This window comes from Alosa pseudoharengus, unplaced genomic scaffold, assembly GCF_046254945.1.
Source record: "Alosa pseudoharengus isolate Yale_2024_CS ecotype anadromous, Long Island Sound unplaced genomic scaffold, YU_APseudo_1.1 YU_APseudo_1.1_scf_14, whole genome shotgun sequence".
Lineage (NCBI taxonomy): Eukaryota > Metazoa > Chordata > Actinopteri > Clupeiformes > Clupeidae > Alosa > Alosa pseudoharengus.
In genome coordinates, this window is record NW_027468609.1 from 5346084 (window position 1) to 5364563 (window position 18480).

General features: G+C 47.3%; 1 protein-coding gene across 1 annotated transcript in view; it reads right to left on the minus strand.

Annotated features, from left to right (window-relative positions):
- Positions 1 to 209: 209 nt before the first annotated feature.
- Positions 210 to 18480, minus strand: part of nnt (nicotinamide nucleotide transhydrogenase) — a 39813-nt gene continuing 21542 nt past the window's right edge. The window contains exons 16-22 of the mRNA XM_076283534.1: positions 18244 to 18404; positions 16059 to 16238; positions 15334 to 15493; positions 12345 to 12426; positions 6297 to 6415; positions 5857 to 5972; positions 210 to 1965 (exon numbers count right to left, since the gene is read on the minus strand). Coding sequence (XP_076139649.1) covers positions 1825 to 1965; positions 5857 to 5972; positions 6297 to 6415; positions 12345 to 12426; positions 15334 to 15493; positions 16059 to 16238; positions 18244 to 18404 — 959 coding nt within the window. The 3' untranslated portion in view covers positions 210 to 1824. The remainder of the gene's footprint in view (positions 1966 to 5856; positions 5973 to 6296; positions 6416 to 12344; positions 12427 to 15333; positions 15494 to 16058; positions 16239 to 18243; positions 18405 to 18480) is intronic.

The following is an 18480-nucleotide window of genomic DNA, read 5'->3' on the forward strand; positions in this document are numbered from 1 at the left end:
AACACTTTTTCTAAGTAATATGAGATACTGATTAAAAAAACAGACTTGAGGGAGCCCCTAGGTGAACAGAATTCTAGAAGGGCTTGGGGACACTGTCTAGGATTCCAAAACACAGAGCCTCGGAGAAAGTACTAGCGTGTGAAGGAGTAATCTTTTTTTTATGTAACAGACTGCAGGGACAGAAAAAACAACCAAAATTGAACCCATGCTTTCACATCAGGGTTTTTTTTTTATTAAGAGTGATGCTCTATGATAAAGTCAAGAGAAGAGACATTTCACAGTATTTCAATAACATCACAATCCATGGCACGAAATGGCAAGACAACCCCCCCCCCCCCCACACACACACACAAAAACACTTACTGCATACTGTGTACCACTGGGCAGGGTTAAACATTACATACCTACACTTCAGTACAATTAGGGTAACTTTTATACAAAGGATCAACAGGGGCAGCAAAAATACAAAATACCATCTTGTCAAAAAGTGTTAATGCTTTCTAAAAAATACTCTGTTTAGCAAATTAATTTGTTTTCCCCCACAATATTTGCAAAAAAGGGTAAAAATTGCTTGACTGCTTTTAGGCATTTTTGTGGTTCAGATTTATCGCATAGAAATTACATAGAGGAATATGCACACAGCAAACACACTCTCCAGTCAAAGACACCATGCTTTCCTTGTTAAAGCTAACGACAGCTGAATGATTAAACAAAACAAAAAAAGAAGACGGAATTGATTTAAGTTGGAGGAAGAAAGTTGGTTTGGGTTTGAACTATGAAGAGGTAGGGATGTTGTCATGTACTATACTCTCTATTGGTAATGTATGGTTTCAGGTCCCAGTCGGAAAAAAAAAAAAAAAAAAAAAAAAAAAAATCATGAGCTACAATCGGGCTTAAGGCAAAAGCTCTAACAGATAAAAGCATGGCTGACTTCCTTCCGTTTAGCTATTATTGTTACAATCAGTTATCTTGCTGTGGAGTTAATTGAAGGAAAAGGAAATAATACTCTCGGGGGAACGGTTTGAATCTTAAACTAATAAAGGGCGGCAGGGTTTTAAATAATCCATCTCACACTACTAATGCTGTGTTAAATTAGCCTGGCTTTACTTCATATCGCCACTGATCCTTCAAATCCTCGTAGCATTATGGAGGTAAGAGAAGACTTGCATTGTTTGAAGAGAAAACAAATTTGCAATCTGAAACTGTGTGTGTACGGAGTTCCTGTGTTTCGCACAAACACACACACGGTCATAAGCACAAAGTCACATGGCCACAAGAAAAAAAATGAAGATAAAATAAAAATAGTAGGTCATGAACCATGGGCACATTTGTGGTTGTGTTTTGACAGCAAGTACAGTACATTATCCTACAAATACCACACCAGAGCCTACAAATATATATAGACAGAATGAACTGGGTCTAACTGTATCGTTTTCCTGTTTTTAAAAAGGGTTTCCATTGTATAAAAGCTGACAAAATCTGACAGGAGTGGAATATGTAGGAGATACTGCACAACTTGTTGCCTCACTCTTCTTTCCAGGGTGTGAAAAGGGGAAGAAAAAAAAACATATGGAAGGGCAACACTTAACGTCAACCAATAAAATTAAGAAGGAAAAAAAAAAAGTTAACCAAGAGTCCAAATAAAGTCTTCATCTACTCTTAATGCTTATCAAACTTTAAATGCGCTGCCAGATAGTTGACTACCATATTTTGAAGCTAATGCTTGTCTAAGGGTCTTGTTCACAAAGCTCACTCTATCCTAGCAGTCTACCACAGCGCCTGGCAGAGGAGAGGAGAGGAGAGGCACAAGTCTAGGGGCCATTTTTAACCCTCGCGTACTTTCGACGCCAAGGCATCACAGGTCTTCTTGGCATCTCCCAGAAGCATGGAGGTGTTGGGTTTATAGAAGATGGGGTTATCCACGGCAGCATATCCGACTCCCAGCGATCTCTTCATCACGATAACCTGTTGTGAAAAACAGACAGTAGAAAAGCCCATTTAAATTTATTGGTTCAAACAAAAAATAAATAAATGTTAAAAATTGTGTTTTCTCTGCAATTTCTCTGAGTTGTGATATTTGTCTCCTTAATGATGAGTGGCTGTAAGGAAGAAAATGTCTTGTGCTTCACAACAAAGACCACATTTATGGAACTAATAAGCTTAATTATTTCTTTCCATTCAGATTGTAACGCTAGGCATCTCTTCAATACTTAAGTCCCTTAAGTTAAGTGACAGGCAGGACAAGTTGTTCTTTGCTTCCCAGAAAGTGGGATGCACCTGCAAGTATTGGGAAATGGAGAAGAGGGGATGGCATGCACCGCACAAAGCCAGTGAACGAATGAGTGAGAAGGAAAAAAAAAGAAAGGCACGAACACTGTTCCAGCGACTAATGGATATTTAAGTATCTGCCATTTGCGAAATTAAGCATCATTAGTGTCTAAAACAAAAAGTTGAAGGCAGTGCGGTTCCTGGGAAAATGGGAAGGAGCGTCACTCTGATTGTGAGCATCTGTCGGAGCAAGGCAAGCATGGCGTAATTGAATAAGTAAAACCAGAGAGAAAGACGAAGGAGGATGAAAAGACGACGACTCGGGTCCCTGCCGCTGGTCTTTCCTTCGCCGGTTATTCAATACGCTGAAAGATATTTGGAACGTAACAACCATCACCACCACAAATCAGCAAAGGCGGATCCCTATTAATAACCCCCTTTCCTCCTCCTTCTCTTCGTCCTGCTCTTTGCCCTGTCCCACTGTAGTCATCACCTTCAGGTCCTTCCCCGTGACCACTAGTGATGAACCTTTCCAGGTGATCAGTGACGGTGGCAGAGTGAGTCCGCCACCACCCACCCCCCCCCCTGCCCTCAACCCAATCTGCTCTACCCTCCTCTTGCAGGGTAGAGGTCGTGTGGGGGGTCAAGAGACAAGAGGGCTCCCCACAGTGGGACCTCCATCCTACATATAAATAATTCATTGGGGCAGATGGTTTGCATTGGAAGTTGAAGTGTGTGTGTGTGTGTGTGTGTGTGTGTGTGTGTGTGTGTCTGTGGGTGGAGGGGGGGTGGGGGGGCAGGTCCCCTCTGTCTGGGAGTAATCAGCTCGAGGGTGTACTGTGGCAGGATCCTGCCGAGAGACAACAAGGGAGGTAGAGATTTGACGAAAGGCAAGTGGGTGTAGTGATGGAGGGGTGACTGCAGCGGTGGGGGCACCATTACTGCTACTGCTGCTTTTGAGGGATTGTGATGTGGCTGGGAACTCCACCCAGTACAAGTCCTACAGCCACAAAAACAACCCACAACTAAGCCTGTTGCTTCGCTAAGTACCTGGTCCAACCTTGGACTGTGCTTATGCAAGGAGCTGCAGTGACCATAGGGGTAGATTAAAGGCCTATTCACACCAAGAACGATATTGATAACGATACCTATAACCATAACGATAAAAGCGTTCACACTGAACAATGATAAACAAAGTCTCTCCTTGTGTTAATGAATGTGACGGTTAAAATTTAATGGGTTCTGATTAGGGATGGCGAAATAAAAAAAAAATCTTAACCGGCCACTGAGCCTCATTAACCGGTTAAAGTCGGTCACCGAAAATTCTATAACTGCCATTTATGATACCCGTGTCCTGTCGCTCGTCTTTCTCTTCCCATGAAACAAGTTATCCCCCCATTTTAGAATGGTTAGGCTCCCATCACACAATGTTAGTTCGTGCCCTTTGTATTATACATTTTCCCCAATCATTGTCCACTACTTGTGGAGGAATAAGGGTTTTGTTTTGGGGAGAAAAATAATTGCTTTCCCTGCGCACCCATGCACAGGCACACATTACGCACAACGTCGACCTTCCATGCAACGCGGCACCGAGCTCGGGCTATAAAAAGCTCACGTTACAAAGTCATAAACAGAGAACGCTACATTTGGTGGTGTTACAGGAAAGTAGCCTATATTAACCAACGTCTTCGTAAAAAAACTTACCGATTGCCAACAGCCTCTGTAGCGTGCTGCACAAAATCCTTTGCAATAAGTTCCTGTCGTCATGCCATTTAAGTACAGATGAATAATAAAACACAACAATTAGGCATATGCTAAGTTAGTCTTTCGTGTCTTCGTTTGCCATTACATTGTTACAATTATCATCATGCCATAGTCAACACGCAGCCACTAACAAGCAGTGAAGTTTATATGTTATGTTTACATAATGGGTAACATGCTTCACATAAGCCTTATTTAGGTTAATAGTGGTGATTTTTTTTTAGCTGCGCAGACAGGACCTGTCATGTAAGGCGTACAAATAGTCACTATAGTAACCGGTATAAACTGTTTTCGGAATGGCTACGTGAGCTCTGCTGTGGCAGAGCCATGGCTCTGTGCTGTGGTTGCGCTTAATAAATTCCGTCGTGGGATGGCTCATGCTCACATTTATCATTTTTAGATATTGAGTGATCATATCGCCCCATACAATACAACACCAATAACACGTGTGTGCGCAGTGAAATAACAGACGCTGGCTGGCATTCGGGAGCTTTAAAAATAGTTTTTTTTTTTTTTTTTTTAACCGGCGGCAGAAAATTTTAACCGGTCAACGTTGATTCGGTCAACCACCGGTTAAACGGCTACCGGTTAACATCCCTAGTTCTGATCGGCTATTAGCTTTTTATCGTTCTGAAAATCGCGGGTTTTGTGCTGCTGATCATATTACTCCACAAGTATTCCGGTCACTTCTTGCATTGGAACTTTATTCAAAAGTGAAAGCAGACGGTTGATCAGCTGTGTTCTAAAGAATGTTTGATTCAAGTTCAGCGTGTGTTGCGAACTATTTGTTTCTCAGCAAAAAACACGACAAAACGGTAACAAATAAGTGTAAAGAGACATATCGTGGAGTTTATTTTTTCGTTTTGGGAAGTAGCCGTAAAATAAGCGGGATAATGTATAGAACGCCGGTCATTATGGGAAAATAAGTCCCTTCAGGGCGAAACAAGACCCCTCCGCTGGCGGGTCGGGGTCCGGTTCGCCCTGTCGGGACTTATTTACCCAATAATGACCGGCGTTCTATACATTATCCCTTACTTATCGTTATCGTTCTTGGTGTGAATGGGCCTTAAGAAACGAGCTGCCTACGTGAAGCAGAGTGGCAGCGGAGCTAGAGAAGCGAGCCCTGTTTAGTCTTGGAGCATGTGGGATCCAGGGACTTCCCAGGAAAAGAGAGACATTGCGCAGAGCAGAGGCTGTGCCGGAGCTGGGCGAGGAAAGGGAACGAAAAAAGGAGGCCCTAATTTAGGGGAACGTTCCACTCGGATGCTCCAAAATGTCATCATTCCAGAGGGAGCGAGTCAGGGCTCTAATGGAAGCCGGATGAGATGTGAAGGGGTGCGTTGACCCCGCTACACCTGTGTTGGAGTTCTGTTGCTTTGGCAACCCCAGAGAAAAGGAGAAATAAAAGGGGTGGGGGGGGGGGGGGGTGGCAAAGAAGATGATGGGGCCCCAACTGTTGAGTTGTACCCAGTAACTAAGCTCTAAACAGATGATCTGGGGTCTGTGTCCCAGAAAGCAGACCTGAGCATTTATTTGTCTTTCCAAAACACCAGCCTTCATTTCAGGACCTCGGGTTCATTTGGATCCCTCAAAGCAGACACCTTCTTTCCATCCTGTACGAGACACTTTCTTTCCATCCTGTACAAGGTTATCAATCAGCTTAATGGATGAAAGATGCCAGAGATCTGGACATATTTAGTTGCCTCTTATGTTACCAGACAAGAGACAGATCCATTCCAACCTCCGCTGAAGGATAACATTGGAGAGGAACACGAGGTTTGAGACTACAGGAGTGAGCTAGCGAAAGGAGACAGCAAAGTTCCTCACCTGTTTGGACTTCCACACCTCCAGCACAGGCATGCCAGCAATGATGGAGTTGGGGTCCTCTTGAGCGGCAGAGTTTACTGTGTCGTTGGCACCGATGACCATGACCAGGTCAGTTTCTGCAAACCAGACGACACATTTTATCAATGGATCATTTACACAGAAAACATAATAGACAAACTGACTAAGAACACTGAAAGCTCTGTAGTCCCAATCAGAAATAACAAACCTTTACATTAACTCAACTAATGAACGCTTTGCCCATATTGTCTACAATTACAAATACCACAAACTGTTACCATATAAGGCTGGTGACAATACTAGACAGACACAAAATGACTAACACATTTCAGCTCATCTATTTTCGAAGACCACAATAATGTGGGCATTAGCCAAAAGTCCATTTAGGAGTCGCTCGTGTCCTGACAGGGTTCGAGCCATACCAGGGAAGTCCTCGTTAATCTCGTCCATCTCCAGCACCACGTCATAGGGCACACCTGCCTCCGCCAGCAGCACGTTGAGCTGCCCTGGCATGCGGCCTGCCACGGGGTGGATGCCGAACCTGTGGAGGCACAGCAAACACATGACCTCACACATACAGTACACAAGGGCATGACAGTCTTGTTTTACTGAGCAGGGAGGCACCGAGTAAACCAGCTCCGTCTCAAGAGTGGCGGCAAAGCTGAAGGTCAGGGAACCTGCACTGCATGCTATTTACGCTGACCTGCAGTGGTAATGTCTGCAGAAGTCTAAGCATATATATATATATTCATTAAAAAGGGCCCAGAGAGTGTGTGTGTGTGTGTGTGTATGTGTTTTCTTGTGGAAGAGTGAAAGAGGACTGCTGCAGGCAGGTAAAGGTCAAGCTGTGGGAGAAGGGTCAAGAGGGAGGAAATAACAGCCGTGTGTGTTTGTGCATATAGTGTAGTGTGTGTACAGTTCGTGTGTCTGCTGTACATGTCTGTGTGTTCATGTGTGAATGTTTGTCTAAAGGAGTAAAGATTTCGAGCTGAGCTCTGTGCATGTATGGAAGTAGTGTGTGTTTAAAGCTGGAGGCAGTAAAAAGAAATTGACCTGAGGAGGGAGGGTGTGTGTGTGTGTGTGTGTGTGTGTGTGTGTTTTCTTGTGGAAGAGTGAAAGAGGACTGCTGCAGGCAGGGAGGAACTTTATGGTCACAGGGTGGAAGACAGACACAAGACGGACAGAAAGACAGAGACACAAAGACAAGAGAGTTGGCCACATCCACCCACAAAGGATATGCCCTGCATTCTACACAAAATGACCCCTTTTGTCTCCACCTAATACTTTTAGCAACACACACACACACACACACACACACACACACACACACACACACACACACACACACACACACACACACACAGGAACCATGACCTCGTTCTCCATTTGTCTCATTTCTAATTTCCTTCATGTTTGCTTTGTTCATACAACCCTGTGCAATGGATCGGAAAAGGCCATTTCATTCCACTTCCAGAACGGCGGCGCACTTATAAATTTGACTGGCATGTCTCAAGTTAAATCACCCGCTCCCACGACCGCATCAAAGCGCTCCCATGTCTGCTAGAGCAATCATTGGAGGGGAGGAGAGAGACGAAGAGGGCACTGGAGGGGAGGAGAGAGACGAAGAGGGCACTGGTGCGCTGTGGTGCAGTGGGAGCGCTGGCAGAGTGCTGGCCTCGGGGCGCGTGGACATGCCCCCATGTCTCCCCCAACGCTCTTCCTCCCGCACCGCTCTTCCTCCCGCACCGCTCTTCCTCCCGCACCGCTCTTCCTCCCGCACCGCTCTTCCTCCCGCACCGCTCTTCCTCCCGCACCGCTCTTCCTCCCGCACCGCTCTTCCTCCCGCACCGCTCTTCCTCCCGCACCGCTCTTCCTCCCGCACCGCTCTTCCTCCCGCACCGCTCTTCCTCCCGCACCGCTCTTCCTCCCGCACCGCTCTTCCTCCCGCACCGCTCTTCCTCCCGCACCGCTCTTCCTCCCGCACCGCTCTTCCTCCCGCACCACTCTTCCTCCCGCACCACTCGCGTCCACCGGCCTCACGCTTCCCCTCTCATTACCACTCATTTCCCCATTTAATGGCCGTCAGCGAGCGGCCGGCTGGCCAGTCAACAGGACCCTCAACAACCACCCCCCCCCCCCCCCCCCCCCTCCCCCCCCCAAAAACCCCTTCCTCTCCAGCTCCCGCTAACAGTCCCCAAGACACACTTATCATCGGTTCACCACAGTGCCACCGCCTCCACACATGGGTCACATCCTGGACATGACAGACAGAGATATGAGATAGAAGTTAATGGAGACTTTTATTTCCCAATAACCCATTTCATTTTAAAATATCTATTCCTACGATTAAATCCTTTAGCTGATGGCTCCCATTTAAAACATTTGTTTTTGTAGCATAGTCACATCAATAACTATGAGGTCACCTTCAGTCAGGTTCAATTTCCAGCAAGTATCCGATGACTGCAACGTTCCACTTCCCACCTCGACACAACAATGCCACACACACACACACACACACACACACACACACACACACACACACACACACACACACACACACACACACACACACACACACACACACACACACAACACACACACACACACACACACACACACACACACACACACACACACACACACACACACACACACACACACACACACACACACACACACACACACACACACTTCTGTAGACAGTGCCTGAAGCTAAAATTCCCCAGTGACTGCAGTCTGACTAACCTCACTCAGAGGAGGGAAGTATATCTTTCACTCTGTGGATGCATACAACTGGCCTTCTTTGTAATGGGCTACTACAGTCATCTTTCTCAGGTCACTTAAAGAGATGCTCCGCAACAGTTAGTCACATTAAGGCGGCATGTTTTTGTGAGCTTATATGGACATTGTCTTTTGAATCACATTTTATGGAATATCATGTGAAAGACAGATAAACACACTTAGTGTTTCCACCAACTGCCCAGGCCGTGCAATATGTAGCTCTTTGGTCTGGCAAAAATGCAAGACACACCACACACAACACCACCAACTATACTTCAGAATGGACAGATCTACTGTAGATACTAGTACAACCATCACTATTGTAAGTAGTAAGTAAGAAATACAGTAATGCATTTTTAGAAGCAAAGTGAGCTGCTTGCACTGATTGATTACATTGTAATACAGCATGTTGTATTCAAAGCTGTCCCTCTGAGAAAAAGCCCTGTGGTGCTGATGACCAGAGGCCCAGCAGATGAAGCGGAGGGTGGGGTGGAGGAAGAGAAGAAGAAGGATGGGATGGTGGAAGAGAAGAAGAAGGATGGGATGGTGGGGTGGAGGAAGAGAAGAAGAAGGATGGGATGGTGGAAGAGAAGAAGAAGGATGGGATGGTGGAAGAGAAGAAGAAGGAAGAAGGATGGGATGGTGGAAGAGAAGAAGAAGGATGGGATGGTGGAAGAGATGGGATGGTGGGGTGGAGGAAGAGAAGAAGAAGGAAGAAGGATGGGATGGTGGAAGAGAAGAAGAAGGATGGGATGGTGGGGTGGAGGAAGAGAAGAAGAAGGATGGGATGGTGGGATGGAGGAAGAGAAGAAGAAGGATGGGATGGTGGGATGGAGGAAGAGAAGAAGAAGGATGGGATGGTGGGATGGAGGAAGAGAAGGAGGATGGGATGGTGGGGTTCCCCCCCCCCCCCTCTGGCCACCCATCTCCCCCTGTAATCAACTACAAATGCTCTAATTGGCAGCAGCTGCCCAGGCTGCCAGATCAAACGAGTGAACGAAAATTACACACAAGCTTCCGGTCTGCCTGCCTCTCCCTCCCTCTTTTCTTTCTTCCTTCCCTCCCGCGTGCCCACGCTTGACCCCCCCCCCCTCCTCGAGTTGTTCTCTTCCCGCATTCTGGTTCCTCCCAGCAGCAGGAGCAGTGCCTGCCGAGGACAAGGGCTTGAGGCCCTACAGCATAGTGCAGATGGAGGGAGGGTGGTGCAAGGGGGGGGGGGGGGGGGGGGGGGGGGGGCGGAGGGTGGTGGTGGGGGGGGACACAATCATTTGAAAAATAAGGAATTGTGGTTATGCTTCAGTCCCACCTGTGGTGAACTAAAATGACCTGGGAGGGTGGATGACTTTCTTCCTCCTTGTTTTGGGTGGTCAGAGCTCAAAGGGGGCGGGAGGGCGGGCTGGCGGGTGTGTGTGTGTGTGTGTGTGTGTGTGTGTGTGTGTATGTTCCAGAACATTCTACAGATGTAGCCACATCTCGCTAAGCCGCATGGGCGATCCACGCCTCTCTTCCTCATCTCCAACAAGGGCTGGTCTTACGGTTAACACCCCCATTCTAATCAGGCACTCTGAGGGCCCTGCTGTACGGACACAGCTCTCTGAGGGCCCTGCTGTACGGACATAGCTCTCTGAGGGCCCTGCTGTACGGACACAGCTCTCGGCGGGCCACTAAAGCAGCAGAGACGGATGGTGCCGATGAGATGCCGGACAAAGTGATTACAGGCCACACAGGCCCTCGCCTCAGTGCTGACCAGCTGACGCCTCATTCCTCACTATGTACTGTGGGACCTGACTGCACAGGCATCCCAGCACTGGTATGTGTGCGGTTGCATCTGTGTGTGTGTGTGTGTGTGTGTGTGTGTTTGCGCACACACAAGTGAGACACACACACATACACAAACAGAGATGAGATGTGTGTGATGGAAAGAGTGATTAAGTCAGAGAGAATGTGTGTATGCATACACACGTGTGTGCGTATGTGTAAGACACACTCACTGTAGCTTGAACTTGCTCTTTACACAACACACACACACACACTCTTGGCGTACTGGTGTGTCTCTACTTGGTGCCAGAGTCGTGATTAAAACAGTGCAGACAACTACCATTTTGTGGGAAATAAACACTCACACACACACACACACACACACACACACACACACACACACACACACACACACACACACAGCAAAGATTATAGGAAGTGGAGCAAGGAAGTCACACAAGTTAAGCTGACAAAAAAGTGAGAAAAAAAATATATATTTCCTTGTTTAGAGAAAAACATGTCATTGCTAAATGTCTGACTAGCAGCAGAGCTCTGAACAGAGAAGTAAGAGGCCAATTTTTACTCAAACTGACTATATACTAGTCCATGTCATTAGGTACAAGCTCTAAAGCCCAACACAGTCTTCCTGACCCCTCTCCCTCCCCCTCTCTTCTCTTCCTTACTCTCACCTTCTCTCTATAGTCATCCTCCCATTACGAGAAAGACACACAGCAAGAGACTGATTAACTCAAAGAGTTTGCTTAAATGAGTCTGTGTGAGGGAACTCTCCCATCTCCCCACCTCACCCCTGTTCCACCCAACCATCTCACTCTCTCCACCTCACCTCTATTCCAACCATCTCACTCTCCCCACCTCACCTCTTTTCCAACATCTCACTCCACCCCACCTCACCTTTATTCCAACCATCTCACTCTCTCCACCTCACCTCTATTACACCCAACCATCTCACTCCACCCCACCTCACCTCTATACCAACATCTCACTCTCCACACCTCACCTCTATTCCAACCATCTCACTCTCCCCACTTCACCCACAAGCCCTCCCTCCATCTTGCAGCACTGCAACCTGAGAGGCAGGCCTGTTCTGTGGCCACACACACACACACACACACACACACACACACACCTGTCGCTCCATGGCCGCGGCCCTTTCAGGCGGCCGGAAGGGCCCCGGTCCCCAGTCGGTTGGGACTTGGCGGCGCGCTCAGATGGCGCATTACACACGAGGACCCCACGGAGACCACAAAGGAGCCGCCGCACAATGGCACGGGTGAATGACGATATTCAAACCGCACTTTGAAATGGAGCAGAGCTACACGCACAACGCCAAAGAGGAGGAGGTGGAGGAGGAGACGACCGGGGACAGGAGTGGAGGTGGGACAGGGGTTAGAGGAGAACGTGAGAAACAGAGAGGGGAAGGGGCAGAGAGAGAGTGAGAGAAAATGGAGGCAGAAGGACAAAGAAAGACAAAATGAGTATGTATGTATACATATAGGAGAGAGAGAGAGAGAGAGAGAGAGAGAGAGAGAGAGAGAGAGAGAGAGGAGCAAGAGAAGCGCGAGAGAGAGAGAGAGGGAGAGAGAGAAGAGAGAGAGGAGCAAGAGAGGTGAGTGAGAGTGAAAGATAAAGATGAGGAAAACACTTTGGGTAAAAAAAGAGAGAAAAAAAATGGGGAGCCTGAAAAGGTTTTCCCAAGATGTGGCCTTTAAATGACTAAGAGTTCAGAGCCTTCTGCAATAAAACCAGAAATATTTCCTCTGTGACAAGCCAGAAATATGCTACAAGTCAATAATGTCAGCATTACAACAAAACAACATGTACAAACATGATTCCTTATGTAGGAACCTTTCAATGAATGCAATATTGAGTATTTGAGGTTGAATCACTTTGGTATGGGCTGTGACTCATACCTGACTTTCTTGCCCATCTCCCCCAGCATCTTGACCAGCTCAGCGATCGGGTACTGGGCCTTAGCGGCACACAGACCATAACCTGCAAAAAACAAACAAACAAATCTGTTAAAATGTAGAAAAAAAACACACTACCTGTCTTACTACAGAAATATCCACATGCTAGTTCACCCTCTCTCTCTACCTCTGTCAAACACACACACAAAGAGTTGTAACAAACACTTAAATACCCTGTGGACCACTGAATCTCAAAAACACATTGGCAGAAATCGGAGAATGTGGTTTCAATACAGCAACACATGAGGGAGCTCCTCTCATTTTTAGAGCGGAGATGAAATAATTGACCTTCTCATTTTATACCATAATAAACAAGTACCGTAAAACAACTGCCACGACATCAAAGCTGCAGAGACCCTCGCTGAAAATGGTTTCAGTCCCTGCCTATTTGCACTGCAGTCAGAAACACTCTACACAACACTACTTGAGAATCTACAGGTGGACCCAGTCAATATGTATGATCCAACACAGCACTAAGCTCCTTAAAATAAATACAATGAAAGACTTATTATTTTACTAAGGAAGTACTCCTGTCAATGTCGCCAAAGCACCACTGAAGTTTACTTCCATCTTTGGTGTGTCGTGAGGAGCACAGAGTGTCGAATACTACTAGATTGGTCCTTATGAGTTGCAATGTGAAGTGTTTTTATGTGTCTGAAATGGCAAATTCAGAATAGAGCACCTGCGTACTGTATTTAATTTAGGTCTATTAAGTATAAGTATAAATACTCTTTTGATCCCGTGAGGGAAATTTGGTCTCTGCATTTATCCCAATCCGTGAATTAGTGAAACACACTCAGCACACAGTGAGGTGAAGCACACACTAATCCCGGCGCAGTGAGCTGCCTGCACAACAGCGGCGCTCGGGGAGCAGTGAGGGGTTAGGGGCCTTGATCAAGGACACTTCTGCCGTGCCTACTGGTCGGGGTTCGAACCGGCAACCCTCTGGTTACAAGTCCGAAGCGCTAACCAGTAGGCCACAGCTGCCATTGTTATTACATCAACAGTCTAAGCCCTGCTTTAGATGGGGTGTTGTTGAGGCAGGGTGAGTTGCTTTAGCAGCTCCCCAACCAACATTCACTACCCGTACATCCCCCCGTAATGATTTTCCACTTTTTCATACCACTTTTTTTTTTAACACAAGCATTTCTCCAAAAATGAAAACAATCGGACCCAGAAAAACGGCCGGTGTTTAGCGGGGGGAAAAAAAGCACCCTAAATGTTTCCACAGATGTCAATCAGGCAAAGTGACTGCGACTGGTCCAATTACGTAAAACGTGAAAATGAAAACAAGACTCGCCAGAGCCTCGCATTTGCACGTCGGAGTCAGGGAGCAGCCGATCAAAACAGCAGGGGACCATTCCTTGTTGTTTTTAACAGCCTGTGGCATCCTGTGTGGACCGGCTCGCGTCCGATCTGGACGGAGCCACCAGCACAGCTCAGCGTTGCCGGGAATAGACTAAAAACAAAACGAAAAGATTAGCCTCGGTCAGCTAACAGCCGCGCGGCCCTGGAGTTCATCCTCTTCTGCTTCCCACTCGGCCTCTTTCCCCTGCATCCCCCCAAGGCGAAAGAGCATGGTCGGGCACAAGTCGGGAGAGAGTGGGAGAAGGACAGGGGTGTGTGTGTGTGTGTGTGTGTGTGTGTGTGTGTGTGTGTGTGTGTGTGTGTAGGGCGGGGGGGGCAAGGGTTTGGATGCCTGTGAGGCTGTTGGAGGGCCATTTGTTTTAAATAAAAAGCGCCGTCTCTGTTGTGCTTGGCCCCGGCGCCTTGTTTACTCTGGAGAGTGGCTTTATTATCATTTCTCCTGTTTCTCCTGTTCTGTTTCGAGCTTCAGTCCCACATCTAATCGTCCACAACCCCCGCCCCACCCCCCCAACCCCTCCACCATCCCAGTCTTTTCCACTGTCATGTCGTCTCAAATGCCTTGATCCAATCCCCCTCTCACCCTGCGCCACCCGACCTGCTGTCGGACCATAAAACACCATTGTAAACCAGTCTGCTGTGGAGAACAAAGCGGAGCGGGAGGCTGCCACACTTGCTGGCGGCCCTGACCGAGGCCCCGGAGGCCTGCTAAGATCGTTTGGACGAGCGGGTCAGTCCGCTCCGAAAAAAGAAAAAAGAAAAACAGTGAGTCATTTACAGACGGGAGTTTGATATACAACTCAAAGCAAACAATTAGGCAACTTAACAGCCACAGCTGGTGCGCTGAAGGTTAAACACGGTTTTCAAAAAAAAAAAAAAAAGAAATCCCGTCTCTGAAGAACCCCTTCCAATAGTCTAAAAGCACGCAACTGGAGCGCACAAAAAGCAGCGAGAGCGCAAAAGGGAAGGAACTTTCCAGAAGTGATAAAGCTGACATTTCACGGAGAGGCCGAGGGGGCCTAACGAGGACATGACAGCGAGAGGGGTGGAGATGGACGGACAAATGTTACACAGTTAGGAGTCAGACGAGGCTTCAATAAACCCCTTTTTTTCAGAAAATAAGCGAGCATCTCTTTCCAAGACCACCTCGGCCTGCGCGCCCACGGGCTCACTTGGGGAGGCACCCGGAGAGAGGAGGGGGTGGGGGGTGTTTAGAAAATTGCTTATGATGTAATGAGGTTATGCAAGGTTAACCAAACAGCCATAACATGCTGAAACATTTGTACAAGCCTCTCACAGCCCTCTGCTAAGAGGGAGAGAACTCGCACGGCCACCCAGACTGTGTGTGTGATAGAACACCTGAACCATGAAATTGTGTGAGTGAGTGTGTGTGCGCGCGTGTGTGTGTGTGTATGTGTGTGGGGAAGTAAGTATGTGTCTGTGTGTGTGTGTGCGCATGAGTGTAAGTATGCGTGTGTGTGTGTGTGTGTGTGTGTGTGTGTGCGCATGAGTGGAAGTAAGTATGCGTCTCTCTGTGTGTGCACGTGTGTGTGTTCCTGGGGTTTACCCGGTACGATGATGATGCTCTGGGCATCCTTGATCATCTCCACGGACTGCTCCACGTTCACCTCCGTGTGCGTGCCTGTAATCTCCATGGGCTTGCCTGTACCAGTGGAGGACGTGCCGTAGCCACCCAGGATGACGTTAGCCAGCGAACGGTTCATGGCCTAGTTCACCCCAACAAACAAGGAGACACAGAAGAGCACAAACAAACAGAGCTGAGGGAGGGGAGATTCCAGACCATTTTTCACTACTGTTGTGTAAAAAAAACAAACCAAAAAAGGGGAAAAAAACAAAGTGCCCATCACTGGAAAAGAGAGCAACAAAACAGCAAATAACCTGGTACCCTCTCACGGGGTTGGTCACTGGCTGCATATCAAATTACAAGATGTAGCCAGTGGTGTGATTTATACTCAACAAACTTCAATGTACATTAACTCATTGTGATGGGTGTGCATGTGATGGGTGTGCATGTGATGGGTGTGCATGTGCTTCACATTTTCCAGCCGTTCTTTACCACGCTTTCTATATCAGGACACAGTGGTGGGAGAACCCAACAACACCCACATGGATAAAGTAATTACCACCATTATGCTAGCCTAATAAAACAAATACTGGTCAGAACATGATATGAATTACATAGTGTGTGTGTGTGTGTGTGTATATTACAGACATTGTGTGTTCCAAAGAGAGAGTGTGTGAGTGTGTGAGTGTGTCAGTGTTCTTTCTTACCACACACATGATGTATGAGAGGATGGCTCCTGAGGACCCGATCAGCGCACCCACGATGGTCAGCAGGTTGTTGTTGAGCAGGAAGCCCTCAGCACACAGGGCCCAGCCCGAGTAGCTGTTCAGCACCGTGATCACCACCGGCATGTCCGCTCCACCGATGGCCGCCGTCAGAGTCACACCCTACGGAGGGAGCCCAACAGGACACGGTCACTGCCATGGAGATCAGGAAACGATCCAACGACAGGGCAGACGTGGACTGCACAATCGTTTTGATCTGGGTGGTGATCCACCAAGTTGAGAACATTCACCATAGGATCATTCAGGTGAAGAGATTCTATAGGTGCCAGTACATATCACCAAATACACTGCAAATCTACAAGTCTGCAAAATCTACAAATAAAAACACAAATGGGGTAAATTATTTACAGACATTTGGATTTTTTTTTACATTTTAAACCTTACCTTAGAGTTCGGTCTCTCTTAGTAATCCACTGAAACTCTATACACGTGAAACACCAGCCCATACATCACAGATGCTGGGTGTATGGTCTATGCCTTAAAATTAATGAAATGTGATTGTGCTAGGATACACATCAGCATTGCGGGCATTGTTTTTTTTTAAACTGATCCAGTGGTAAATAGGAGACATCTGATCCATGAAGAGGGAGAAGGGTGTGTTTTACTTCCAACAGGCCTGCGCTGGGCATGAGGACTAGGTCAAAACACAAAGTATTCATTTCAGGCTTGTCTATGATATCATAGCAGTACACGTCTCCAGCATGCTCTGTCCCTTGGGGAAAGGGCTTAAACAGAGCCAGCTACCACACATTATGTAATGAAACACTCAATCAAACAAACACAGGGCAACACATGAACAATATCGAATCACCTGCCCTCCCCCCCAAATAAGCAAGAAACCAGACTTCAGGTGACTGCCATTAGCAACCTTGGTAAACAGCCATGGGAGGGAGACTGGAGATTATTTTTCTGAACTGCTGACAACCTGCTCAAATTCCTCAAAAGCTGAAATTTACTGCAGCTTGAAGAGGGAGCACCTCTCTCCTCTCTGGGCACACGGAGACAATTGAATTATCCTTGTTTACCTTTCTTCCATCATCATGGTTCATCACCACTTTGGTGAGATCCATATTATTATGAAAAAATAATGCTTTCAGCCAAAAAGTGTTTCTGTGTGTGTGTGTGTGTGTGTGTGTTTTGAACTGGAACGTTCTAGAGCCTTCTGCCCATTACCCCTGCTGTGCGTACGAGGGAGGCCTGGCCAACCACTCCGCTGTGCAACAGGACGAGTCAGAACACACAGGCTCTATTAATGACCCGTGTGGTCATAAACGGAAGGTCCAATTTCCTCCTCTTATTAGGGGACATTAGAGGCGCACACTCATGACTTCACCCCGAACACAACCACAGTGAACCCGAGGAACAAGACAAGAGTGCAGCAGCACCACTACCGCCCAGGAGGCCTTCCCAGCAACACGCAGAGCTCAGACTGCAGTCGGCTACTAGAACGGTGAGGCCAGCAGATGACTGCAGTGTTTCCCATACATTGACTTATTTGTGGCGGCCCACCACAATATCAACATTGACCACCACACAATGTTGTAAATCTGGTTAGCATCATAACCACACTATGCTAATTGTTAAAAACTGTTGCATTCAAGTTAATTCTGCAAACCAACCACCACAAATGGAATTCAATTCTGTGGGAAACACTGGACTGGACTGAACCTGGAGCACCAAACAATGCGCCAACTACTGGCAGATACAGTAGAGACCCGTAAGTGAAAGAATCACAAAGTGACGTCTCCTTTCTGACAATAAACACTAAAAACGGCATAACGCTCTGTCTGCAAATCACACCAGATGGCCTTTTATGACATAACGGACTTAAACTAAATTGATTCCCACCTGGATGAGCCTACGTACAATGGAGCAGGATCAGAGGACTCCTCACTCATAATTCTCTGCTTCCTCAAAACAAGACGGGACTCTCTAACTGTACAATAAGCTCAAGCTTGTTTGAAGACTGGACTCTCTAACTGTACAATAAGCTCAAGCTTGTTTGAAGACTGGACTCTCTAACTGTACAATAAGCTCAAGCTTGTTTGAAGTCCCAAGCCGGTTTCCCCTTCCCAAACTCCCCAGATATCTGCGGCTGGGATCTCACCATGACGGCGGATAGTGCGGACACGCTGCCCAGGCAGGTGATGCCGGTGGTGAAGCTGGGGTCCATCATGTAGGGGACCAAGCCCCCGACGCTGCCCGCCATGAGGGTGGCGTTGAGAGCGTGGCGCCCGGGGAGCATCAGCGGGGCAGAGTTCAGTACACCTGCAGGGCACACAGACATGGAGATTGGGAGATGTAGGCAGATAAGGCAGTATCTTCATATCTAAAAAGCCACAAA